Below are 27,783 nucleotides of genomic sequence, written 5' to 3'. Positions count from 1 at the left end.
CAAAATACAATGTTGTCTCCAATAACTACTTTGGCAGGTGAAGGGCCCATGCTGAGTGCTGCTGTTCTTTCTGGGTCTGGAAATCTTTGTACTCCTGCTACACGTATGGCATCTGCTGTGGGGAATCAGAGTATGAGACCTTTGCAGTTGCAGCCTCTGGAGAATCTTCAGTCACCACAAGATCATTTGCTTCAGTCCCAAAAAATGCAGCAAAAAACCCAGCCATCGCAGTTTCACCAGCCACCTTCTCAGGCAAACGTACAGATTGTGCATCAGCATCAACAGAGGCCACAAAATCAGCATCGCCAAGAGTCAATCTCAGTGACTGATGCATTGACGGAAATTCAAGTTGCATCAGATAATAGTGGTCAGGTTGTGGCAGATCAGGGAATGGATTTGCCTGTGTTGCAACCACCACAAAAAATGACCCACTCACAAAATAACTACCACAACCTTCTTGATGGATCACAGGCAGAACATGCTTCTGACCTGCCATCACTTGAAAAGCGTATCCAAGAGGGACATCACCAACGGATAGCCGGAGATGAAGCTCAAAGGCCAAATCTCCCACTTGAAGGGTCCGTTGAGGAAAGAACTGCCTCTTCTTCGAAAAATGAACCAGCGCTTGAGGTACCTGCTGGGGCAAGCCGTGGGCCTCCCAATACAAACATGGAATCACGCAAACAGCAAATTATTAGGCAACAATGGTGGCTTCTATTTTTGCACCATGCTAGAAAATGTTTGGCCCCAAAAGGGAAATGCCGAGAATCTCATTGCCTAAATGTTCAAGAATTGTTAGCACATATTGAAAAGTGTCGGGAAGCTCAGTGTGGTTATCCTCGTTGCGTCTCTACCAGGGGTCTATTACGGCATCATCATAGTTGTCGTGCTGCAAATTGTCCAGTTTGTGCCCCTGTCAAGCACAGGTTATCACAACAGAAGGCTCTGAGTCATCCTCTCTCTCAATCTGGACCACCAAATGTGAAGAATAGCACGTGCGAGCCTTTGAGCACCACAGCTCCCATCATTATGACATCAACGTCTAGTTCTACTCTTGAAGCTTCAGAAGATACACAACCTCCATTGAAAAGAGTGAAACTGGAGCATCCATCGCCTACTTCTCTTTTGCCGAAGAGTGATACACCAATAGTTTCTATTCCTTCTGTTAATCAACCCGGGGATCAATTGGATAGACCACCACCAGTGAGTCATCAAGCCGAAGTGTCTAAGCCTCTTAACTTTGAGTGTGGGTCAGTGAAGTTGCAATCATCCACAAGTGCTGTTCGAGAACGTCCTGATGAACCTAATGTGGATAAACAAGCTGACAGAAAGCACAAGGATGATCTGAAAACTGAGGAAGGGTATGGTATGTCGTGTCAAGTTGTCCTGCAAGCTAAGCAAGAACAGATTCCTGCTAAGACAGAGACTGGGCCAATTAAGTGTGAACCCAAACGAGAGACTATTATAAAACCAGCTGAGCATGTGGCATCAGCTAAATTGGGGAAGCCAAAGATCAAGGGTGTCTCACTAACCGAACTTTTTACTCCAGAGCAAATTAGGGAGCATATCACAGGTCTCAGGCAGTGGGTTGGTCAGGTCAGTACCTTAAATTCCTTTGTCTAAATAAAAGCTTCCAGGATTCTTTTCTAGTCTTAGATGGGCTCTTAAGTGGTACTTTTTGTATTATTAATTTCCTTATGTATAATTCAAATTTTATATTGGGTTTAATTTCTTTTCAAAGGAAAGTAAATTGCAACATGCAAGTATTGCTATTTCTAAGTTTGTATAAAATTCCATAGTCCTGACCATTCTCCATTAAAATTCACTTTTGCTATTCTATCAATGACCTCATTTACCTCCCCACGTGCATTCACGACATAATTGACTCAAGGTTCTATTAATAGGCTTAAAGTTTCTGCTTAAAGAGACTTTCTAGTATATCTCAAGCTATCCCCAAAGACCCTGATTTCCAAATAGCCAATTGCCTTCTGCAATTTACAGCATGGAATTATTTCTCAAAAGATGCTCGCCTCATGAGCCTCTCTGCATGCATCAAAACAACATTAATGACCTGATTCCCTAATAGACAGATCTTCAGAAATGACACACAAAAGTCCGTGCTTTGTGTTAGTTGGGGCCTCACCGTGCCCTTTTTTTTGTTTTTTTTGTTTTTTTTCCTTTTGTAGACTATAATTATTTGAGGAGCGACAATTGTTTTCTTCATATGGTGCTTTGCATTTCACAGAGCAAAAGCAAAGCAGAAAAGAACCAGGCTATGGAACAATTAATGGGTGAGAATTCATGCCAGCTGTGTGCTGTTGATAAACTTTCATTTGAACCGCCTCCTATATATTGCACACCATGTGGTATTCGTATTAAGAGAAATGCTATCTATTATACCATGGGAACGGGTGATACCCGACACTGTTTCTGTATTCCATGTTATAACGAGGGACGTGGGGAGAACCTCGAGGTTGATGGATTTATTGTTTCCAAGGCAAAGCTGGAAAAGAAACGTAATGATGAAGAAACTGAAGAAGCAGTAAGAACATTCTTTCTCTATATATATCTTTGTCTATCTATTGTCTTAAATTTATTTACTGGAAGGATCTTTTCTTCATGGTTACATCTCCTTTGTATGCAGTGGGTTCAATGTGATAAATGTGAAGCTTGGCAGCATCAGATATGTGCCCTTTTCAATAGTAGAAGGAATGAAGGTGGGCAAGCTGAATACATGTGCCCGAACTGCTATATTCAAGTGATTGAAAGGGGAGAACGGAAGCCCTTACCTCAAAGCGCTGTTCTGGGTGCTAAAGATTTGCCAAGAACGAACCTCAGCGACCATATGGAACAGAGGCTTTTCAGGAAACTGAAGCAAGAGAGACAGGAAAGGGCAAAAGTTCTGGGGAAGAGTTATGATGAGGTAATTTGGTGTGGTAGCATAGAAGCATGAGTTTTTGATTTGGAAGTTTTAGTGAAATTATTTAATGATGCTAGTTGACAAAGTTGTTACTGTTGTGAAATATCATCGGTTTGCCTTGCCTTCTGAAGTTTCAGCTACATGTCAAATGTTGTTACATATGTTTTTGTAATATTGGTCTCGTTTTGGCCTGTTTGATTATGAATACTTTTAGGAGATAGAGCTCTCTGTGAAATTCTATGGTTTTCGTGTTGATCGAATTTTTGTTCCTCATATTTTCTTTTTACAGTTGATTTTATCTTTTTGAGGTTGGATGGATAAACCATTTTCTTTGTTGACTTGGTTATCTGCTTGTCCCTTAGCGATTTTCTTTTTTTGTCTTGATTTGTATCTTTTTGAGATCGGCTTCTCTTTATGTTTACTTCTATTTCTTCGTTCTAATTGGGATCATGGGATCCTTTTTTATGCCAACCTAATTGGTTGTTATGAAGGGCATAAGGAATTGGGATTTCCTATTTGTCCAGGTCATTTTGGCATTCAAACCTTTTTAGTTTGGTTCTGTTTCTATTCTGCTGAGGAAGCAGAGTGGTTGGCAGACAACAGAGCTTTGGTGGGAAATAGTGCTCGACAAAGAAAACTGTGCAGGACAATCTACTTTAAGGGAGAATAGAGTTTAGGATTATTATATATTTGGATGTGTTTGACAGGGAAAAAACACATTCCTGATTCTTATATACTGGAGATGGTATACATTGGTTCTTGAGTTGTTTGTGTATAGAAGAATTATGAACCCCTCCAATTATGTGAACTGGGGTGGGGAGGTTAAGCCACCGCCAGTGAACCAAGCCTAATGAGCCTATGGCTCTTTAAGTGGTAACAAAAAACAACTTAATGGTAGGATTCAGTTTAACTGTGGGTGTCATGCGTAGTATGTAGTATCGTGCTTGACCATTGTAAGCAATGTGGTCTTGTGAGGAGACAAGTGCTTTCGTTAGATATGAAAAAGATACTAGAAGTGAAGTTAGATGCACAAAAACAAAACTAACAGGCAAATATTAAATTTCTATCTTGAAGTGTGAATTCTATACTAATTCTGCATATCATCATCTTAACAGGTACCAGGAGCAGAAGCTCTTGTTATACGAGTTGTGTCATCTGTTGACAAGAAACTGGAAGTGAAACAACGATTTCTAGATATATTTCAAGAAGAAAATTACCCATCAGAATTCCCCTACAAATCCAAGGTGCAGTTTGCTTTCACTTCACGTTTAAAATGAAGACTTATATTTAAGTTCTGTAGCACTAAACCTGTTTATAAAGGGCTTTCCTGATGATTGCCTGTATGATCTATTCCAGGTCATTTTGTTGTTCCAAAAGATTGAGGGTGTAGAGGTTTGCCTTTTTGGTATGTACATTCAGGAATTTGGCTCAGAATGTCAGTTGCCAAATCAGCGCCGTATATATCTTTCATATCTTGATTCAGTGAAATACTTTCGGCCTGAGATAAAGACGGTGACAGGAGAAGCTCTCCGCACCTTTGTTTATCATGAAATACTGGTAGGAAATTACTGGTGTTTAATTTCCTACCAATTACATTTTCAGACATTCTCGTGTGGGTTGATCTTTTATATGAGTGCAAACTCCTTAAATTGTTTATATTTTCATAGTCATTAAGTCAACTTGAAGTTGATTACTTTTTTGGAGTGCTTTTCCTGTTTATAGAAGAATAGTGAACGTGGATGATAAAGTATTGAGTATATGATCATCTGTTCTCAGATTGGGTACCTTGAGTATTGCAAGAAACGGGGATTCACTAGTTGTTACATTTGGGCTTGTCCCCCACCAAAAGGTGAAGACTATATTTTATATTGCCATCCTGAGATACAGAAGACGCCCAAGTCTGAAAAGCTCCGGGAATGGTGATCTCTCTCTCTCTCTCGCTCTCTCTCCCCACATGTACGCTGGCTGTAGCCAGCTGCGAGCCCCGACGTATTTGACATGCTCTAGGATTGGCGTTTTACATTTTATGGTATGCCATAGTGAAGGTTGTGATTTGTTTAATATTTCTTCTTATTCAGGTACCTTTTAATGCTACGGAAAGCAGCCAAAGAAAACATTATCGTGGGTCAGACTAATTTGCATGACCACTTCTTTGAGTGTACTGGTGGATGTAAGGCGAAGGTAACTGCAGCTCGCTTGCCATATTTTGATGGTGACTACTGGCCAGGTGCTGCAGAGGATATGATCAGTCAATTTCTACAAGAAGAAGAAGGAAGGAAGCACCAAAAGAAAGGGAAAACAAAAAAGATTATTACAAAAAGGACTTTAAGGGCTGCTGGTGCCCTGGGTGATCTTTCTAGCAATGCATCAAAGGATGCATTACTAATGCATAAAGTAAAGTGCATCTTTACATTTTATCTTGATTTTGTTTTATTGGCTCACAAACTTTTGTTTTTTGTGCAACATGATACCTTTAAGACTATTACAGAAAGAAAATTAAATTGTATAGTTTATGCTGAAAATCTGGTCTTAGTTCTGGAAGCCCCTATGAGTGTGTGCTATGGTGTTGTTAGTAGTCAATTGAATACAATCATTTAGTTAGTGAAAGGTCAGATTTCCAAATGTATGATTTTCATTTTCTTTTCTTTTCAATCTTTTCCGAGGTTCTATTTTGTTTTTTCCCTTACAAGTCTCTTCCTTCTACAGCTTGGTGATATCATCCGACCAATGAAGGAAGATTTCATCATGGTCCACCTGCAGCATGCATGCATTCATTGTTGCCATCTCATGGTGTCTGGAAAACGTTGGGTTTGCAAGCAGTGTGAAAATTTTCAGCTTTGTGAAAGGTGAGGTGTTTTTTTTTAAGCTTTTTATGGAGATTATTTGTGTGAAGCATTTTCACTCTGTTTGCTTTTGTTGTCTTTTTCAGTCTATTCCAATGCTTCATGCAAATTGATGCTTCAAATGCTTGCCTATGTAGTCAAGAATGTTTGATTCGATGCATTACAATTGATTTTTATTTTTCGTGTCTTGCATATAGGTTTGAGACTGGGCCTAAAGAGCATGTCTTTCCAGAACTGTGAACTTGGGTTTTGGCTTGGTTTGAAACCATAGTCAACTTGACTCCTCCAGTGAGGGGGTTTTATTAATGAAAAACTCTGGTTTTGTTCAAGTTTTATCTTTCCCTATAATATCTCTTGATGATTTGTTTACAAGCCTCCCCTATTTACACAATGAGCACAACACTCATCGCAAAATGCAATGGAAAAGAAAAAACCTTATGGAGGCTTTGCTTTTCTATTGTAAAATGTGGGCTAAGATTGACATTTTCCTTCCGCTCTCAATTGCGAAAGACCTTAGCAAATCTGTCGATCACCATAGCATCCTTTAACTATATTGGGTCTTTATGCAAGCCAGTGTTTTAAAATGCGGGATGCAGCCAAAAGCGTTGGGGGGGGGGGGGGGGCGATGCGGCTCGATGCGGTCAATATATGTAAAAAAATTCTAAAAAATCTCAAAAAATAGGTTAATGCATAGAAAAAAATATGGAGGTGATATATGTGATAGTAGGTATTTTAGTTTAATGGTTAACTCCAAAATTATTAGCTGCCGGAGATTCTGTGTCCACTATCCTTAATTTTAGTGCTAAATTTCTTCATGACCTCTGAAACCCCCGATTTTTTGTCACAAATTCACCTAAACTTCCCCAAATCAACAATCAAAAGGTTCTAATCAATAACCAAGTATCAAACAATCCTCAAATCCAAGATTTAAATGAAAAAGAAATTCCGCCTAAATTTTTTTTTTGCTCGATTTGATCCCAAAAAAGCCACGAAAGTGGCTATAAATGATCGTCTAGGGGGTTGAATACCCTCCCAAACTGTTTCCCCCAATTTTTTGATGGTCAAAAAGACCATTTTGCCCCTCCTCGAGGGGCACAATTGAATTTTTTTTTTGCAGTAAACAATGCGGCTAGATGCGGGTCTGATGTGGCCAGATGCGGCTCTGATGCGGTCTGATGCGGCGCATATGCGGCCGCATAACTCAAAACCGCATATGCGGTCTGTGCAAATGCGGTGCCCACCGCATACCGCATGATGCAGCCGCATATGTGGCGATGCGGCCTTAAAACACTGATACAACCTGAATTGGTTGTGTTTCAACCCTTAAACCTCGTGTATATGTTTGTGGTTAGGCCAGAAGTAGGTTAGAGAGAGGGAACAAAGTAATGCATAAGAATCCCTTCTCTATAATATATCTATATATGTATATATATTTTGTTTTGAGAAATGGTTTACCTTTATATTAGTAATGTAAAAATTACAAATAGACTTCTTGTACAGTTTACTGACCAAGAAATGGGGGCAAAAATGTCACAAAAATACAAATGCCAAACCTTTTGGGGCTGGGGAGGGGTATTACAAAATTTGGGTGGTACTTCCCTGTTTGGTTAGGGTGGCTGCTGCTGCGTAGGCCTCAAGCCATATGTGCTGAAATAGCACTTCAGGTTGTCTATTAAACTAAAAAAATTTGTTCAAAGACATGCTTCAGTCTCCTTGGGCGGATCGACAATCTTGTGTCCCAGTTCATGATGTTCTTAGAATCTCCTTCAATCACCAGCTGGAGCCCCAACACTGGTTGAACAGTTTAGGGCCTTCGTGGAGAGGTTGTGCCTCAGTCTCAGTCGACTTTCTGATGCCTATTGCTTTTTATTAGGACAGTAATGTGGGTTCTGTACTGTCTGAAGACTCCAATGCCTGCCCTTCCCATCGTCAAAATAGGAGCGCCTGTCAAAGTTTAATTTGATATTACCTGGTTTGGGGCAAACAGGAATAGGAGCGCCTGTCAAAGTTTAATTTGATATTACCTGGTTCGGGGCGAACAGGTAAGAAGATCTTGTAATAACATTGGACTGGACCTTGTAATTTGGAGCCAGTTTTGTTAGAAGTCCAGGGTTTTATAGGCACTGAACTCCTTTCTATTTCAGTGGATATAATTCTATCATTTATGGCCTGGACTGGGGGCTCTCTACCTTCAAAGGCTCGCCTGTTCCATTCCAACTAAACTGCCCATACCAAGGACTGATGGAAGCCCTCCCACAAGAGCAGGCCAAATGTGGGACGAGGGAGTAAATAGAAGGACTATGAACAGTTGGTGGTTTTACTCACGGGCGGCGCACACAATCCCAAAGAATTGTAGACTGGAGGATCGGATCTCTCTTTGTAGTCTGGCAGTGAAGGAATAGATGGGTGATTCTTCACTGTCTTTACACACATAAGTTATTGAGGGTATTGCTGAATATCGTTCACTAATGACCTTTTTGTGTAACATCATAGGTAGCACAGGGATGTGCAAGGCCCTTTGGCTATGGCTGATCAAAGTACTTGGTCAAATTTCTTCGTAAGAGTTAAAGGACACTACTAAGAAGATCCCTGATGTATCTGGTTTATACCTTTTTGTCCGTACATTGGCACAAGAGGAACTGGGACTGTAATTAGGGCCAACAAAGCCTCTAATTCCTGGAACTCGCAATCAAGAGAGCCCTCCTAAACCTTGGTGAGAAAACCAATTGGCCACCCAGGACATCATATGAATCGGAAACTATACATCCTGGCCGGTCACCACCATGTAAAGGTTCGGAATCGAACCTCTAATTTGCTCTCTCCTGGCCACCTGTCTTTCCATAGTCCAGTGCTATCCTTTGTTTTTGCTGATATTCGGATCCGGGTGGAAAAGGGAAAATAAGCAGAAGGAATACTTTTCCAGGCTCTGAATGCCATTGCATCAGCTCAGTCCTTGACCAGCCAGCCGGAGTTGTCACTTCAATATTTTTGCCGGATTACTAACTATCATCTTTGGCAGGGCACCACCTCCTCTTTCCCAATATTTCTGTATTCATTTCCTTTTAAGAGCCTAATGCTTGAATATCCCTCTTTTGAACTTACAAATTGAGTCTTTTCTCACCAAATAAAACTTGGTGATCTCCACTGCCTTCAACCATAAGAAATCTCTCATTAGGCGCTCAAGTCTATTGAATATAGACATCGACATCCTGAAGAGAGATATTTGCAAAACTGGACAATGTAGATCACAACTCAAATTGGACTACTAAAATATTCTCAAGAAAGAGGAGATATTTTGGTTCCAGAGATCAAGAATCAAATGGCTCAAGTCGGGAGACCTTAATACTGGTTTTTTCCATAAAACTGCAAACTGCAGACGTAGGGATAATTCCATTTCTCACCTTAAGGATGGGGACTCTCTGTTGGACTAACCCAACCAGATCGAAGACGCCATCCTATCCTTACTTCTCTAATCTCTTCTCTGCTCCTCAAGGACCTAGGCCAGTTATGGGCAACCTCTCCTTTCGCTTCCTATCACCGGACAAAGCCTCATGGCTGGAAAGACCTTTCCTTGAAGAAGAAATACTTGCAGCAATCTCAGACTTGGCTGCTGACAGGGCCCCCGGCCCTGACGGATTCCCTGTTGCCCCTTTCAAAACCTTTTGGGACTGCTTCCATAGTAATTTCATGGCCTTGTTTACAGAGTTCCATTCATGGGCTATCATCCTTGTCCCAAAGATTGAAGGGGCAGAACAAATCAAAGATTTCAGACCAATCAGTTTAGTCAACTCGACCTATAAAATTATTTCAAAAGTCCTAGCATCTCGTCTTAAAGAGGTCATACCTTTTGTTATACCCACCACTCAGAGTGCTTTTGTCAAAGATAGGCAAATCTTGGATAGGGCCGTAGTAGCCCATGAGTGTGTGCACTCTAGACATCTAAGTAAACTCTCAGGCTTAATTGCTAACTCGACTGGGAAAAGGCTTACGATCATGTTAATTGGGCCATCCTTGAGGAAACCCAAACCAGTATGGGTTTTGGGGTGAAATGGAGGTCGTGGATGAAAGCCTGCTACTCCAACCCCTACTTCTCTATCCTCATCAATGGCCCAAGGCCTACTTCCCATCCTCTAGGGGTCTGAGACAGGGAGACCCTCTGTTTCCTTTCCTCTTTGCTATTGTGGCGGAGGTCTTTAGTCAATCAATCTTCCTCCTCTACGAAGCTGGTATGCTACATGGGTTCTCTTGTGGAAACCAGGGCCCTGTTGTCTCGCACTTGCAATACGCAGATGGCACCCTGGTCTTCTGCAATGCTGATCCCGATGAGGCTGATAACCTCTTCTTGTTTTCAAGATGGTTTGAGTTCGCAACGGGCTTCAAAGTCAACTTCAAGTAGATGAAAATGATGGGGTTTCCATTGATTTCCATTCTCTTAAAGCCTTAGATGACAGTTGGGGCTGTGAGGCTCAAGAATTATTGTCCAATTACCTTGGACCGCCTCTGTGTTTAGGTAAACCGAAGCATAGCTCCTGGTCCCACATTATAGACAAAGTCAATAGGAAATTGGCAGGATGGAAGGGTCGGTTCCTTTCCTCGGCCGGAAGGGCGACCCTGATCAAAGCAACCCTTGCCAATATCCTTATTTACCAGATGTCTATTTTCCACATGCCGGCTACCGTTGCAGCTAGAATTGAACAACTCATTCGCAGGTTCTTCTGGTGTGGAGTTGGGAACAATCACAAATCCATTTGATATCATGGGACAAACTGTGCCAACCTAAAAGGCAAGGGGGATTAGGTATTAGAATACTCAATAAACAGAATCAAGCTCTACTAGGAAAGTGGTGGTGGCACCTAGCAACTCAATCTGATCAGCTTTGAATTGAAATCATCAAACACAAATACCATATCCCAGCTTCTCTTTGGATCCCCAAAATTCGAAATCACTGTAGAGCCTCTGGTTTTTGGCGATCTCTGCGATCCTCATACCATTCTTTCTGGAAGTGCACTCCCATTCACCCTCGGAGGGGCAACCGAGTACGGTTCTGGCTCGATGTATGGCTTGGTCCTACCCCTCTCAAGGATAGCTACCCAAGCCTGTTCTCGCTAGTTCGCATCCAAGACTCTTCAGTGGCTATGGAGATGTCTTCTTCGAGAGCTTCTCGCTTCTGGAACCCAAGTTTCAGAAGAGCTCTGAATGATCTCGAAGTCCCTCCTTTTCTTGATCTATCGGTAGCCCTTCATGGTTGCTTCGTATCTCCTATAGGTGAGGACCAGCTGATTTGGACACCGACTTCATCTGATGCCTTCTCGGTTTCATCCTTTTACTCTTATCTCACTTGCCCCCGAACATTTCCTCATTCACCCACTTCCATTGTAGCATCGGCTTGGGTATCTTTGTCACCCCCAAAACTCAAAATCTTCGCGTGGGTCGCCCTTTGGCAAAGGGTCCTTACTACTGACTGGCTGCAAAGAAAAGGACTGCCCCTGCCTAACCGATGCGCTCTCTGTATGGAACAAGAGGAAACCAATGACCACTTGTTCCTACATTCCCGTTATGCCTTTGCTATTTGGGGTAAGGTACTAGAATTGTTTCGCTTAAAGTGGGTACTCCAGGCTACAGTACCTAAAATTCTTCCTAGTATCCAACCTTATCCATGGCCTAAACCGGGGATCCTTCTTTGGAAAACAGTGGTGGGAGCAACAATTTGGGCTATTTGGATCGAGAGAGAAACAACATAATTTTCAGGGGAATCTCATCCACTTACCCAACTTGTTTCGCTAAGCTCAAATCTTCTATGGTCTTCTGAGCAACTAACCATAAGGACTTTACAGGCATCCCCCATGCTGTTTTCTTCAACGATCGGACAGCCATTCTACAACGTCACGGCAAAGGTATATCACGAAGTTCATGTTGGAGACGTCCTGAGCTGGGTTTCCTCAAACTGAACTTCGATGGGTGCTCCTTAAGAAACCCGGGTCCAGCCGGAATAGGGGCACTCGTAAGGGACAGTTTAGCATCCACTTTAGCTTCCTTATCTAAATCCATAGGTCATCCTGACTCCATGGAGGCGGAAGCAACTGCCCTTCTTCAAGGCCTCAAACTTTGTTCACCTTATTGCTTGGAACCCCTCATTATTGAAGGAGACTCCAAAAATGTTATAGCTTAGGCTTCTAAACTTTCACCCCCTCCATGGAACCTGGCACACATTTTTTATGAGATTCACTACATTTGCAGGGATATTCACGTCTCATGGAGGCATATTTGGAGAGAGGGAAATCACGCAGCGGACACTTTAGCTAAAGATGGAGCGGCTTTAGGAGGCGCCTAATTTTTTGGGATAGACATCTTTTTGTCGGTTGCTCTGTTCTTCGCATTGTAACTAATAAAAAGATGTTTTTGGATTCTACTCTCTCTCATCCCCCTTGGCATAAGGGTTCTGTTTGCTTTTCGTCTGTGGAATACCACTTTCCTCTTTCTCTCTATACTCACTCCTCTCTATATACATAACAGTTAACTTTTGTCAAAAAGACAATTCGAGACGATTGCTTTAAGTAGAGTGACCCTTCCTCCCATGGAGAGTAAGCACCCTTCCATAATGCCAACCCATGGTTGAACCTCTTCACCACTACACCCAACCCTCAGATACTTCCTTGGTTTACCCAAGCATAGGGTAAAGCCCCGGTGCTTTCTTGGTAAAGAGTCGACCCCACAGTCTAGACTTTTAGGCTTTTAGCTAACTTGGTAACTCTGTGTCAACCCTGACCCCTATGAGTTTGGTCTTGGCCATGTTAACCTTCAAACTTGTGGTTAGTTCAAAGCAGCGTTAAACAACCATATATTGTCTACTTGCTGGGGTTGGCATTGTAGAACACATGGGTATCATTGACATACTGAATATGTGAGATTGACAGGCCCCTTCTAAAAGAGAGGAAACCTTGGGCCAAGATATGCCCCTACATGTTTGAGATGGACTTGGTAAACAATTCGGTGATGATTGCAAACAAAAAGGGTATGGAAGGTCACCCCCTAGAAGCTGGGAAGAATCGTTTGGGGCTCCTGATGATCTACACTGCAAAATACTCTGATATGCTGAAATGCACCGGGAGATCCCCGATCTTCATTTTTATCTGAATTCCATAGGGTCTAGAGTCCAGTCTAGTAAATCCCAGTCGACATGGTCATGAGCTATATCCCAATCCAGTTTTAGGACCAAACCAGTGATCATGCGCCTATGCCTTGTGTGTATCCATACATGGGTGATCAGGGCCCCATCAAGGATTTGGTAATCCTTAACAGAGGCACCTTGATTAGGGGAGATGACACTGTTGAGTACTTCTCGGAGCCTAGAGGCCAGGCCAGGATTTTCACAAAATTTTGTAGGATCTATTAAGGAGACTTATGGGTTTGAAATTCTTTTAACTTTGTTGCATTTTCCATTTAGGCACCTGGGTTAGATAGGTGGAAACTGGGGTATGGTATCCTAGAATTTATGGTTAATGCCACTGGGAACCATCCGGGCCCTTGTCTTGTCCCAGTTTGGTGATTCCTCTAAGGAGTGCAGTCTTAGAGAAAGAGCGCTCTAGCCATGCAGAGTGCTATGCCAAGAGAGTCCTGAAGTGGATATTACTGAGCCTTGGCCGAGCTTGGGTCTGGGCAGTAAATAACTTCTGAAAGAACTGCATGACTACCTTATGATTGAGGTTTTAAAAAAGCACTGGGCGGGCCCCTAGGTGCCAGGGGGGGGCAGGGGGGGGGGGTCTAAGGCGCGCAATGCCTAGGCGGCCACCTCGGCGGTTGCCTAGAACTTCATGCACCTAGAGGTGTGAAATATACACATATAGGCATATATGTGCTGTCCAAACACAGATATATGCCTAGATATGTGTTAAATATGTACATTTATGCATTTATATATATCCTTAGTTCTTTATACATATTCATTAACTCATTATATTCATTTTGAATGTTGAACACGTTCAATTCACTGAAATTTTACTTCTTTGAATAACTAATGATATAGTATTCATACACCATACTCTATAGTCCTGATTCATGGTCATACTCATAGACTCCAAATCTCCATTGAGACCCAATGACCAATGCAAAATGATGATGTACAACAGATGCTATACAAATGAGAAAGAAAAAGGAGATCTTTAATTTTTCAATGTATGGATGTTTTTTCTTCAATGTCTTGGTTGTCTAACAAGCTCAAAATCACCCCAAAAGTCTTCTAAGAACCTCCTTCAGACCCTAAAATTGATGCAATACTAAGAACTTCTCAAAATTTTCTTGTTTCTAAAAAAATCGCAGAATTGATCAATTTCAGGTATTTCTAGGGCAAAGGAAGATTTTTTTTTTCTTCTTTTTTTTCTTTTTTTTACTTTTAAGGGGCTAGAATACTCCTCTTTATGGGTCAAATTGATCCAAAATGGCCCCACCCAAAAAATAAAATAAAAAATATTCATCATTTTTATGTAAGTTCCTGGGCATCCACCTAGCCTACCCAGGCCTAGGTGAGGCAGCCTATGGCTTCTTGGGTGCCTAGGCGGCCTCCTAGGTGCTGGAAGGACCTTTTTTTGATGGTGCGAGCCTCATTGACAAGTTGTAGGATGGAATTAGATCCCCTAGAACAATTTGTTATCTTGTAAAAAACACCTTGTTCCTGTCTCCTTTCAACCACTTGACCCTGGATCTCTGAAACCATTAGAATTCTTCTTGCATAAGGATCATACTGAGGTTCGCATTGGCCTATAGCTCCCTCTTCCTCTCTTGGATAAACCCTGTATCCAGCATACTAGGTGTATGGTCTGAAGTGGACTGCAGTAATATTCTGAAATGGGCTCCAGGAAGGCATCTGGCAAGTTTGATTATAGTGGGACTTGAAATTTGATTCGACCAAGTAATAGAGTGGGGTCGTGTTAGGGAATGGAAAACACAACATGGTGACTAGGTGTGGGGACGACCCCATAACCTATTTACCAAAATATCCTACCCCTTTTTTATTTTCACGTTGGCAGTTGTATAGTTTGTAGGAATGGAACCCAAGGCCTTGGCATCATCCCCTAAATATCTATTTTGTTTTAAAAAAAATACAAAGTCCAAATTCAATAAGAGAAAGACCCAATTTCTCTCTCTCGCCCCCCCACCCCCCACCCGGCTCTCAGCCCTTCCCATAGCTCTCTCTAACACTCTTTGTCCTTCCCCCATCTCTCTCTCTATACCCTTCCCATGAATCTCTCTCTCTCTAACCTCCCCAAATTGTTTTTGTCTCTATCCCCTGCTCAACGCGCTCTCTCTTTCTCTACAAAAGGGTCAATGTTCAATGAGTAAGAGAGAGCACGTGGAGGAAGGGATAGAAAGAGAAAGACAGTTTGGGGATGTTAGAGAGAGAGAGAGAGAGAGAGAGAGAGAGAGAGAGAGAGTATGTTTTAGTCTTTTGTTTTCTAATTTGGATTGGTTTGTAATTTTAAAGGAGAATGGATATTTCGAAAATAGGTATTGTGTAAAGGCAGGGAGGTAGGTGTCTGTCCACACTATAGACCTCTGTAGTACCTTGATCTTTACCTTTAATCCTGTAACATTCTATAACATTGTTGGGGGGTTGGAGAGAGAGAGAGAGAGAGAGAGAGAGAGAGAGAGAGAGAGATGGCGGACTTCAGAAGTTCCGCTCCTTTGGCATAACCTATTCACCTAAATATCCTTCCCTCTTTTTTTCCATGTTGGCAGTTATATGGTTTGTAGGAATGGAACCGAAGACCTTGGCCTCATCCCTAAATATCCATTTTCTTTAAAAAAAATGCCAAGTCCAAATTCAATAAGAGAAAGACCCAATCTCTCTCTCTCTGTACCCTTGCCATGACTCTCTCTCTGGAATCTCCCAAATTGTTTTTCTCTTCTGCTCCTTCCTCAAAACTCTCTCTCTTGCTCTACAAAAGGGTCAATATTCAATGTTCAATGAGGAAGAGAGAGCACGTGGATGAAGGGATTGAGAGAGACAGTTTGGGGATGTTAGAGAGAGAGAGCCATGGGAAGGCACAGAGGGAGAGAGTATGTTTGAATCTTTTTGTTTTTAATTTGGATTGATTAGTAATTTTAGAAGAGAATGGATATTTTGAAAGTAGGTTATGTGTAAAGGCAGGGATGTGGGTGTCTGTCCTTTCTGTTAAATTTTGAGGGGCTTGGGTCTGCATGGATCTCAACTTGCAGGGAGGAACTTGGTCATTTTCCCTTTTTATATTTTTCTTGTGGATGTGGTCTCTTAATGGACTTAGAGTTCTCCCTGTGCGATAGTTTTCTTTTCTACAGTAGAAAGCGTTTTTTTTTAAGTTCCACCTGTGTTTTTCATTGATTCAATTGTCACGTGGAAATAATTTTCAGTACATGTGTCATAATGTGGCATCATTTTTGGTTTGTTGTGCTCTACCTTGCTTGTTAAGTCATGGTTTGCCTTGTAAAAAATAACCAGAAATTTAGTCCAAACAAAACTTGAACTACTAATCATAATATATGTGCTCAAACCACCTATACCATCTCCTTTTCAATGTTCTCGTTGCCAATTGATTTACCTCCAGGATGCTTAATGATCCTGATTCCTTCTCCTCCAAACTATTTAGGATGTGGTCCAGTTACTCCTAGTTGGAGCAATCTTGCATCTCCATTTTGCTATGTCCAAGAGTCCCTGTCAATGACTTGGGGAAAAGAAAATTCTTGGTACAACTATAGATATGCTGTCAATGTTGTGACTTCCACCTGACTAGAATCCCATTGACATCCACCTGACTAGAATCCTTTACCCCCACAGCCTTAAGGCACTTGATATCATCTATCAATCTTCGCAAATTCCCTTATTTTGGCTTGAAAAGAAAATGAATTTACATTCTTTTTTCAAAATGTAGATGGCCATCTCGCAAATCGACATTCAAATTAGTCTTCCACATTCAAATTGACCTTTGGTTGAGGGTAGTTTGGGTGCCTCTCTACCTTAGTGGTTAGCCCCTATTGAAACTCACTGAAATTTTGGAACACTCCAAAACTAACTTATTATCTACTTCTCGCACTTCAAACTTCGCGTCCTTCTTCCCCCTCTAATGAAGGAGATAATCGCTCAGAACGAGGATAAATAATAAAAACATTGATATCAAGGAATTTTTTTCTATTTAAATGTATCATTCTTCTTCCAAAATGCATCATTCTTCACATTACTTCAAAACCCCTTCCACCATATCTCCTACTCAGAAAAATTCAGTAAAAATTCCATTTCATAAAGGCTCTCTCTCTTAGCCTTTCATTCTCTTTCTAGAACTTCTTCCTGTGAAGATTATTTTTCTTGTTAATCTTGGTAATGCATTCAGTTGCCACCTCGACCATGATCTTGGCCCTCTTTTTTTTTTTTGCCCTGGTTCTTGAGTTTTTCTATTTCTCAAGGCTCCGTGAGGTTACTTGGACTGTATACGTGTCTACTTTCAAGTACAGTGGTAAGTCTTGATTCTTGATGGTTTTCATGGGTGGTTTGATTCTTTTCTTTTCTCCCCCGCCCTCCCTCTCCCCTTTCTCCTCTCAGATTAGGGTTTTTGTGGGGATCTGTCTGGTTTGATTCAGGGGCTAAGGTGTGCTTTTGATTTGTGCACAGAAAATGCTTGCATGCACTTTGGACTATTTTCCTTCTGCCAATGCTATCTCTACATAATCCAATAATTGCTTAGTTTCATGTGGCTGTTGCACAGTTAATTTGGTTACTTTGGTGGTAAACTGGCGACAGATAACTTCAAGGCGTCTCATTGTAGTAATCTAAAGTAAATACATATATCTGTATAATCTGTCTTTTCATCTTTTGAATGCGGGCTGCTGGTGGGATGACTGCTTGGAATGGGTTGCTGCTTTGTAACAGTTACATGGGTCATTTCGAAATCTATCCCTTCTTGTCTTGCCACTTATTTGTCTCAACATTCTCATCTCAACTACACTCATTTTATGGGCATGTTGTTTCTTGACCATCCAACATTTCCCCCATAAAGCAAAGTTGGTCTCATGGCTGTCCTACAAAACTTGACTTTCAGCTTCATTGGTACGTGTCAATCACATAAAACTCCGGTTGCATATCTCCACTTCAACCACCTAACTCTAATTCTATGTACGACAGCTTCCTCAATCTATCCATTTTCCTGGATTGTTGACCCAAGATATCGAAAATGCGTTCTTTTTGGTATTTCTTGGATGTCAATCTTAAGTACTTGCTCATCTGTACTCCTATTATTACTAAACTTGTATTTCATATACTCTATCTTAGTCCGGCTAATTTTAAAACTTTTAGATTCTAGAGCGTTCCTCCAAAGTTCTAATTTTGTATTGATGCCATTTTGGGTTTCACTGATCAAAACTATGTCGTCCGCTAATAACATGCACCACGGTACCTCATATTGTAAGTGCCTAGTTAAGTTGTCCATAACTAAGACAAAGAGGTATGGGCTTATGTGGACCCCTGATGTAGACTTGCTGTCATTGAAAACTCACTCGTTTATCCACTAGTTGTTTGTACGCTAGATAACGCTCCCTTGTACACATCTCTCACCAAGTCGATGTGATTTTTGGAGACTCTTTTCTTTTCCAACACCCACCAAATCAAATATTGAGGTACTCTATTATAAGTTTCCTCTAGATCAATAAAGATCATGTGGAGGTCTTTTTCCTTTGCCCTAAATTTTTTCATAAGTTGTTTAAGTAGGAAAATAGCCTCAGTTGTTGACCTCCCTGGTATAAAATTGAATTGGTTTTCAAATACACTCGTTTCATGCCTTAGTCGTTGCTTAACCACTCTCTCCCACAACGTTATAGTATGGCTCATAATTTTGATCTCTCGATAGTTCGCACAATTCTGTATGGTCTCATTTGTTCTTGTAAATAGGTACCACAATACTTTTTCTACATAATCCAATAATTGCTTAATTTCATGTGGCTGTTGCACAGTTAACTTGGTTACTTTGATGGTAAACTGGTGACTTATAACTTCAAGGTGTCTCATTTTAGTAATTTAAGTAAATTCATATATCAGTATAATCTGTTTTTTCATCTTTTGAATGCGGGCTACTGGTGGGATGACTGCTTTGGATTGGGTTGCTGCTTTGTAACAGTTGCATGGGTCCTTAACTTCTGATATTTATTTTGTTGCAGCTGTTTTGAGGCAGAGGAAAAACTTGATGATAAGTATCGACACCCCATCAGTACTAGGGAAAAGCATGTTCTTTATCCTGTGAGTGTCTGGATTGTATTCTTCCATTTTTGTGCATGCGTCATATATTCAAAATGATTATTTACTGGTTTGTCTGTATACCTGAATATCTTTCTGTGCTATATTTTCTGATAACCAAAAACCCTATGCAGGTTCTGATAACCGATGTACCTACAGATACCAAGGATAAAGATGAGATCCTTGAAAGTGAGTTCTTTGACACCAGGCAAGCATTTTTGAGCCTTTGTCAAGGAAACCATTATCAACATGACACCCTGCGCCGAGCGAAGCATTCCTCGATGATGGTCCTCTATCATCTTCATAATCCAACTGAACCTGCATTTGTTTCAACGTGCAACAACTGCCAGCATGACATTGAGGCTGGTCAGGGATGGCGTTGTGAGGTCTGTCCTGATTATGACATATGCAATGCTTGTTATGAAAAGGGGGGTGGTGCAAATCATCCTCATAAGTTGACTGCCCATCCCTCCTCGGCAGACCGTGATGCACAGAATAAGGAGGCTCGACAGGAACGTGTTTTACAGGTAGCAATTATTTTAAGCTGGTGTCTTTTTTTTTTTGGCTTGTCATTGAATTGTAGAAACTAAGAAGGCTTAGTGTAGAAGTTTTTTCCAAAAAATAAAAGAAGACTTAGTGTAGAGGCCTGCGGCTGGGGCTGCACATTTTTATTCTTTTGGGTAGGTCAGTGGGATTCAAACCTTGGGTATTGGGTGGGTCGAAATATTATTAGTTATTTGACTTATTTCTCATCTGCTTCATACACCTAACATGCTTCTCAGGACTGTTTCATCCTTTGCAATTCATGATTGTGCCATTCATTTTTTGCCGAGTGTAATCTTTTGTCAAATCATAATCATGACACATAAATTTTGATGTGGCAAACAAGGACCCTAAGGGTTCAAAGCATCATGATTTCCCAATATTTGTAAGTACTGATTTGATATGTGGGAGAATTTAAAATCACCACTTTAACTTTAAAAAATATTAAGACTTCAAAAAGAAATAAAGCGGTGGTTTTATACATACTGATTTTGTTAGTTTTGGCTGTTCGCACATGCTCCATTTCTCACGTGATGTGGCTATTGCAGCTTCGGAGAATGCTGGACCTTCTGGTGCATGCCGCTCAGTGCCGTTCTCCCCAATGCCAATATCCAAATTGTCGCAAGGTTAAGGGCCTGTTCCGTCACGGGATCCAGTGCAAGGTCCGTGCCTCAGGTGGTTGTCCACTGTGCAAGAAAATGTGGTATCTCCTTCAATTGCATGCTCGTGCTTGCAAAGAGTCCCAGTGCCATGTTCCTCGTTGCAGGTCAATCAAACCTCTATTCTTCTCTTAAAATAAAAGAAGAAGGAAGAAATTCTTGTTTAGCTCCATGGAAGGTTTTTTACTTAGATATGTCACGGAACTAGGCCAACAAACTGGTTGAGTTATCCACCGAGTCTGCAGAGCTTGAAAATTGCTACAAAAATTGTAGAATAAGAAAAATCTTAAAAAAGAAAAAAACCAAGCCCAGGATAACAATAAAAAATGTATATAAAGATGAGATTTTTTTTCAAAAAGGAAAAAAAAAAAGAAAAAAACTATTTAAATGTTATTTTCTCAGGAAATGAGAAAAGATAAAAAAGTAGAAATAGGCATTTTAAAGTATAGATCCCTAAAGAGTATAATCAAATCTAAATATAAGTCACTTGTAATTTATTTAGGTCATTTAGTATAAAATTTACACTATAAGGTGCCCCTGAGTTTGGGGGGGACTTGGGCAAGGCAACCTGCCAAGCCTGAGTTATGCAGGTCAGTCCTAGTCGACTCGCCCGAGTAGTAAAACATTAGCTCCAGGTGCTCTTTTACGTGCTAGTGGCTTTGAGAAAGAGTGTAAACTTGTTTAAACTTTGCTCAGGGATTTGAAGGAGCATCTTAGAAGGTTGCAGCAGCAGTCTGAGTCTCGGCGAAGAGCTGCAGTTATGGAGATGATGAGACAACGAACCTCTGAGGTTGCTAGGGGCATGGGTTAAATTTTTTTGTGCATATATTGTGTCATTAAAAATAATAGAAGAAGAACAAGGCTGCTTTCATGTCCGTTTTGCTTGGAGAATTGTCAGAAAACAATCGCCAGAAAGCTGCCATTAGCTCACCGGTCCATTGGATTATTCAAAGATGAGCACAAGTTGCCAGTTGCAGTTCTCAATGAAAGCTTCAGTTTTGCCAGCAAAACCCTGATGCAGTGGAGCAAGGATGAATAACTTGTGCCTGCAAGGGCCGACCTCTTCTTTGATTGTTTGGTGAAAGTTTTGGACAAGGTATCATTCTGCTGAGACTATCTGTATTCTCATAAGATCAGGGTTTCAAAAGTCAGGCCCGCTCAACTCGAGTGCCCCAACTCGAGTAGGTTTTGGGGGTGTCTGACTTGAAACAATACCACAAATCTCAGGAAAGCTTAGTCCCCAATTATTATCAGAAAACTGAAAAGGTCAAAAGGCTTTTTCGTTAACTCTTGACTGAACTGACCGACGCAAGTCGGTATACCTCGACTCAAAACTGACTTTCTAAACATTGGTTAGAAGTTTTTGAAGGGTCTCACCCCTAATGTCGATTGAGGTGATTCTTTGAATTTTGTCTTTGTACCCCAGTTCTTGTTTCTTTCTCTGTTGAAGGAGTGTAACATATATCCCTTAATTTGTTAGTCTAGTCTTCTGAGAGATTTCATTTGAGTGTTTGGGGGCCTTGGCCTTTTGGACCCAGCTCTTTTCTGCAAAGAAACAATAAGATGGAATATGTTGTAAACAAGAATCACTGAGATATACTACATTGTGAGCAGATGGTTTGGGTTAGAGTTTCGCTATATACAGTTTCCAATGTCTTGGCCGCGGTAAGAGCCATGCTTTGCATTTTATGGATTTTGGCGGTTTTTATTTATGACCTTTGGCATGCAGTCTCAAACCATCTCTCTCTCTCTCTCTCTCTCGTCCCTCAGCAGATTTGAGTATTAAGTGTACGCTACCTTTTACCTTTGATGCAAGGTCATGATCGGCCCTAGCCATGGGTGGATCAAGGTGTATTATTGATTGTGCTCGAGGTCCAAGGAGATTTTACTAGGCTTTGTTGGGGGACATGATACAACCAAGCATCCGATTTTCCATTTGATGCCTTGCAGTGTATGTGGGTAGGTAATGGTCCCTAAAATCAAAATAAAAAACAATGGGCGTGTTTTCACATAAGCACACTGTACACTTCTACCTTGGACAAAAGAATCCTGAACTTGCATTTGGTTGCCACTTTAAAGTAAGGAAAAACTTTATACGAGGATGCTACCTTATAATGAAGAACTACAAATGCCCTTCAAAAATCCATTGGAAAAGGTGGTTTTAATGATTGATCATCTCTACATCGACATGTATGACTATGAAAAATAAAAAGATTTTAAATCTTATAAATAGTATATTTTACAACATATTATCTATACCGTCCATTTTTAAGATTTTCATATGTTTATAGATCTACTTCATTTTAATCATTTTTATAATTAAATATAAAAATAGATTTTGAGATAATCCTAATAACATTTTACATCATGATAAAATTTGAAGTTGTATCTTACCTCTACACCTACGGATGCATCCGTGAACAAATTGCACCCTTAATGTTAAAGGAAAAAGTTGATCTCTATTTCAAGATCCCACTTTAAAATAAATATTGATGGAAAAAAAAAATCGAAGGCATCAACTTCATACAATAAGATACACATAAGAAATCTATTGAAAATGGATGTTACAAAAGAAATCTATTGAAAATGGAAGTTTTGACGCTAGAAAACTCTCTAGTTTATCATCTTGAACTTGAGAGAAATGGATGCCAACCAATTTTATCTCAGATGGGTTTTCTGTAAGTCAGCTGATTCATATGAGCACTTGTTCCCCCAAATTTTTGCTCAATTTTTTAAAAATTAATGATTTAGGCGAAGATGATTTTGGATATAAAAAACTGAAATAAAATTTTAAAAAATAAAATTTTTGGATTTTTATTTTTACACCGCTCATATATTATTTTGGTGGGTGTACTTTAGAAGGAGGAGGAGGGAGAAGAAATAGGAGGAGAAGAAAGGGAGGAGGAGAAGGAGAAAGAGAAAGAGAAGAAGAAGGAGAAGCCAAGTGTCGAGCTGTTTCAACTCCCCCCTAATTTACCCCAACGTGCTTCCGAAGGCTTAGAGCCAAGCTAAACTAATTTGACAACAGTAAAAAAAAAAAAAAAAAAAAAAAGCTTAATAATCACCTAATTTGAATTACAAAACTTTAATCGCACTGATTATCCGGGTGACCGCTCATTCTAATGAACCGGTCAACCGAAATTCTGACCTTCTTTCCCGTTTTTCTTTGTCATCTCAACCACCCCATCACCAAAATCATGCAGAAAAAACTCTACCAAGAGCAGCGGCCCCTCTCCTCCCTATTCCCCACTTCACCATGGCCGCTGCTCTTCTTTTTCGGCAGAAAAACGGCATTTTCCGACATATTTCCAGCTTATTTTTCCTCTCCCTACTGTTTTCCGGTGCTCTTTCATTGTCGGAAGCCGAAGCTCTCCTCAAATTTAAAAAGTCTATCGAGGATCCTCTTGGGGCCTTGAGCTCTTGGGCCCCGAATAGCAGCGATCCTTGCTCTCGAAACGGTACATGGGTTGGGGTTGTCTGCTACAGTGGGATCGTCAGTGGCATTCGCCTCGGTAACCTTAGCCTTGCTGGGGAAATTGATGTTTCTGCCCTTGCCGGTCTCCATGGCCTTCGAAGTGTGAGTTTGGTGAGGAACCTGCTCTCGGGGCCTATGCCGGCCTTTGACAAGCTGGGGGCCTTGAAATCCCTCTACTTGTCGAGGAATCAGTTCACAGGAGAAATTCGTACGGCTTTCTTCTCCAATATGAATTCCCTGAAGAAGGTATGGCTCGACGGGAACGAGTTCTCTGGCGAGATCCCGACATCTCTTGGATCTCTAAACCACTTGCTCGAGCTCCACCTTGAAGGCAATCAGTTTTCCGGTACGATTCCGACGATGAACCAGACGGGCCTCAAGTCCTTCAACGTCTCGGAGAACCTCCTCCAGGGGCAAGTACCTGCCAATCTAGCCAAATTTGGGATGGGAGCCTTTGCCGGAAATGTAAAGTTGTGCGGTGGCCCTCTCGATGAAGTCTGTGCAGAGATGGAGTCGGAGGCAGCAGAATCGAGTGATTTAGGTCACCAGCGCACGATGATGGTAGTCGTAGGATTGGCATTGCTGATAGTGATGGTGGGGGTGATAGCTCTTCGAAGGGTGTCTAAAGGACAGCCAGGACATATACCCAGAGGAATGGAGTCATTGGGTGGAAAGGAGAGGAAGGCGGAGCCGAGGGCTGCCGCGCCACCAGGAGGGGGAGCGTCTCTCGTGTTTGTCAACGGAGAGAAGGAGGCATTCAGGATGACAGATTTGATGAAGGCGGCGGCCGAAATCCTAGGAACTGGGAGTTTCGGATCGTCGTACAAGGCCGTGATGGGAACAGGGAAAGTGGTGGTGGTGAAGAGGCTGAGGGAGATGGAGGGAGCAGGGCAGGATGGGTTTGAGGCAGAGATGCGGCGGCTCGGCCGGCTGCGCCACCGGAATATCATGGCGCCCCTGGCGTATCACTACAGGATGGAGGAGAAGCTCTTGGTGTACGACTATGTGGGCAACGGGAGCTTGCTATACATTCTCCACGGTAAATAAGCATCATTAGTATGGGAATCATCGAATTGAAAAACCAAAGGCAATTCTGGTCCTCCAAAAAACCTCTTATGATTTCCTTAATTAATGTTTTCTTTGTTAAAAATCTTTCTACTTAATGGCTGATTCCATGAAAATCTTTGCTACAGGAGATCGAGGGCCCGGCAAGGCTTCGTTGGATTGGCCGACACGCCTGAAAATCATCCGAGGGATCGCTCGAGGAATGTCTTACCTCCACAGAGAGCTCATTTCCTCTGATGTCCCCCATGGCCACCTCAAGTCCTCCAACATCCTCATCGACTCAGAGGCTGAGCCACTCCTCACGGACTTTGGGTTTGCACCGCTCGCGGACCCTAATCTCGCAGTTCAGGCCCTTGCCGCATACAGGTCCCCAGAATTCATCGAACTCCGGCAAGTATCACCCAAATCAGACATCTGGGCCTTTGGCATCGTGATTCTGGAGGTCCTAACGGGGAAGTTCCCCTCGCAGTATTTGAATTCTGGGAAGGGGGGAACCGACCTCCCCTGGTGGGTGAGCTCCGCTGTGTCTGAGAACAAGGCTATGGAGGTCATTGATCCTGATATCCTCAGTAGTAGTTCGAGGGGGTCATCGAGAGAGATGGTGAGGGTCTTACACATTGGTTTGGCATGCACAGAGCCCAACCCGGAGGATAGGCCGGACATGTGGGAGGTGGAGCGGAGGATAGAGGAGATAAGGGAGGATGGTGAGTCTAGTGGCAGTGGCCACTCGCGCCGCCAGATCTCTGCGCGCCGCAACCATAACGAGTGGCGCCAACAAGAAAATGCTGGCTTTGGCATCTCCTAAATTTCACGATTCTTTCTTTCCATTCATTCATTCTTTCTTTCTTTGATGAAGTTCGTGGTGGATGGCAAATTTTCCTTCCTTGCAAGCTCATGTGAGTGAGTTAGGGGGCGTATGCAACCGTGTACACAGACAGGAAGGGCCACGAGACATTGTAACATAGCAGGCTTGTCACCTGCCACACTCAGGAACACCCAAGCATTCATTCATCTTACATACTTAGGATCTCTCTCGTGGTAAATTCATCGTCCGATTGTTTATTGTCATTATTGAGATTGATTTAAAAAGTGTTTTCTACTCTCGTTATCATCTTCATTTTAGTATTTTTCCAATTTATTGGGATCGGTTACATGAACATTCTGCTCTATTAAAAGTCATATACTCAATGATGCCATAAGTCTCTGTATCATTTAGGACTACTCCTAACCACGTCTTTTTTTAGTTTACTTTCTTACTTTTTCCAATCTTTCCCCTCGTACCTCCTAACAGGTGTTATACTTGGTTGGGGCCTCATATGGCCAGCCCACCTAAATCTACTCTATCTTATTTTATCGCTTATTGGTACTACATCTAAATTCTTTCGAATCATATCCCTTCTTGTCATGCCACTCTTCCATCTCAACATCCTCATCTTCAATACACTAATTCCATGGGTATGCTATTTTTTTGTTCGCCCAATATTCCGGCCCATAGAGTGTTTTACGTATGGACCCAAAAATCTTATCTAAAATAGGAAATGCTCTATTTATAAGGAGAAATTACAAGAAAGGTCGGACCTCATGTTTTTTATTTTTTCAAAATTGCCTCTCGATCTAAGGATCAGCATTTTGACTTCATTTTTTTTTAGTATTTTTTTATAGTAGTGCAGTGCGCTAAGCTTTAAGGGTAGTGCCCAGGCGGTCTGAGGTTAGAATCCTCAGACCGATGCTGAGCGGTCCGAGATCTCCGTCTTTAGACTGCTGCTTATCTTAAAAAATAAGAAATAAAGAGCGGTCTGAGGATAGGGACATCGGACCGTCCCGGAACTGAGTTATGTTGAGTCCAGAGAGCGGTCTAACCTCGGACCACCTAGGCACTGCCCCTAAAGCTTGGGGCACTGCGCTACTATAATAATATTTAAAAAAAAAAAGAGTCAAAATACGGCATCCTCAAACCAAAAGGTAATTTTGACAAAAATAAAAAATATAGTTTGACCGAACTCCCTTGTGATTTTCACCTATAAACAAAGCATTTTATATTTTAAGTAAAGTTTTCGGGTCCATACGTAAATCAGTGAAACACATTTACTCCCATTTAGTGGAAATGGTATTCATTGCCAAGGTGCTTATTAGGATTCAATTAAAATAGAATTAAGCAACCATAGAATTTCTACTTTTCTGTTATTTTAGTTTCACTCTGTTTTCATTCTTTTATCCATATTCACCTAAGTATTGAGAAATAATAAATTTTATTGACCATTATACTTGTATGTGGAGCAATTGGCAAAAACAAATGGTTTCTCTTATTCACATCACTATTTGGTGGTACAGCAGATAGTCCCATGTGACGTAGAACCTTCAAAGTTGTCACAAGCCTGTGGAAGTAAATTTCCAATTTCTTTTGCAAAGAGGGAACCTTTCAATTAGATAAGAATAGGATGCAATGTCACAATGACTTGTTATGAAGCTTGTATTCCTGATGTTTTATTTATAAATAATAATCCTACGGATGCATTTTGATTTGAATGTATATGTCATACTTCCACATAAGCATAGTGTATATTCACTCCATTGGTTAAAAGATCGATTTGGGAGGATTTTTTCAATATTAAAATTTGAAAACCCCTAACTAGATGATTATTCTCAAATTTTTTTTTTTTTTTGAATTTTAACTTTTCTAACCTTTAGATCTCACCCTCTAGAAATTAGATGGTCTCTATTTAATCTTGAGACATTATTTTAAATGTATACTCTTTTCATTTTGAAAAACAATCACAAAAGAGGAAAATTTTGAAAAAATGCTCTAGAAAATTTTCAATTTAGCCCAATTACTATAAACCGTCCATTTTATTGAAGTGGTTAGATATAGGCCTTAGATGGAATCTTTTTATTCCCAAAATTTTTATATAGGGTTATCATCAATAATGTTAAAAAGAAAAAAAGTGATTTTGAATTTGTTAAGGCCTAGATCTTGAAGTTCACTAAATGGATGGTCGAGATTCATTGTTGGATGGGTACTAATTTTGACC

The 27,783-nt window shown here is 41.1% G+C and overlaps 2 protein-coding genes across 5 annotated transcripts in view; both read left to right on the top strand.

The window, feature by feature from the left end:
* The window catches only part of LOC18439537 (histone acetyltransferase HAC1), a 29,322-nt gene extending 7,481 nt beyond the window's left edge, over window positions 1–21,841 (top strand). For 2 of the 3 annotated variants that reach the window (XM_020670382.2, XM_011627077.3), the window contains exons 7-18: window positions 38–1,596; window positions 2,246–2,542; window positions 2,645–2,923; window positions 4,036–4,164; window positions 4,277–4,477; window positions 4,697–4,839; window positions 4,999–5,314; window positions 5,627–5,766; window positions 18,937–19,015; window positions 19,147–19,539; window positions 20,104–20,321; window positions 20,911–21,841. In XM_020670382.2, coding sequence (XP_020526041.1) covers window positions 38–1,596; window positions 2,246–2,542; window positions 2,645–2,923; window positions 4,036–4,164; window positions 4,277–4,477; window positions 4,697–4,839; window positions 4,999–5,314; window positions 5,627–5,766; window positions 18,937–19,015; window positions 19,147–19,539; window positions 20,104–20,321; window positions 20,911–21,025 — 3,869 coding nt within the window. In that variant the 3' untranslated portion in view covers window positions 21,026–21,841. The remainder of the gene's footprint in view (window positions 1–37; window positions 1,597–2,245; window positions 2,543–2,644; window positions 2,924–4,035; window positions 4,165–4,276; window positions 4,478–4,696; window positions 4,840–4,998; window positions 5,315–5,626; window positions 5,767–18,936; window positions 19,016–19,146; window positions 19,540–20,103; window positions 20,322–20,910) is intronic. The other variant, XM_088864164.1, reaches the window with a different exon arrangement.
* Window positions 21,842–23,413: 1,572 nt separating this feature from the next.
* Window positions 23,414–25,858, top strand: LOC18439539 (pollen receptor-like kinase 3). 2 transcript variants are annotated; one of them, XM_006849703.4, is made up of 2 exons: window positions 23,414–24,728; window positions 24,883–25,858. In XM_006849703.4, exons 1-2 carry the CDS (start codon window positions 23,471–23,473, stop codon window positions 25,557–25,559), a joined length of 1,935 nt encoding a protein of 644 aa, XP_006849766.1. In that variant the 5' UTR covers window positions 23,414–23,470; the 3' UTR covers window positions 25,560–25,858. The 2 variants fall into 2 exon arrangements, with proteins under 2 accessions (XP_006849766.1, XP_088720291.1); XM_088864165.1 differs by having other exon boundaries at window positions 23,414–24,776.
* Window positions 25,859–27,783: the final 1,925 nt, after the last annotated feature.

The sequence above is a fragment of the Amborella trichopoda genome, chromosome 4 (assembly GCF_054954075.1).
Source record: "Amborella trichopoda isolate Santa Cruz 75 chromosome 4, AtrichopodaSantaCruz75HAP2 v2.0, whole genome shotgun sequence".
Lineage (NCBI taxonomy): Eukaryota > Viridiplantae > Streptophyta > Magnoliopsida > Amborellales > Amborellaceae > Amborella > Amborella trichopoda.
Note: the sequence above shows the minus strand (reverse complement) of the source record. Positions and strands in the feature narration are given on the sequence as shown.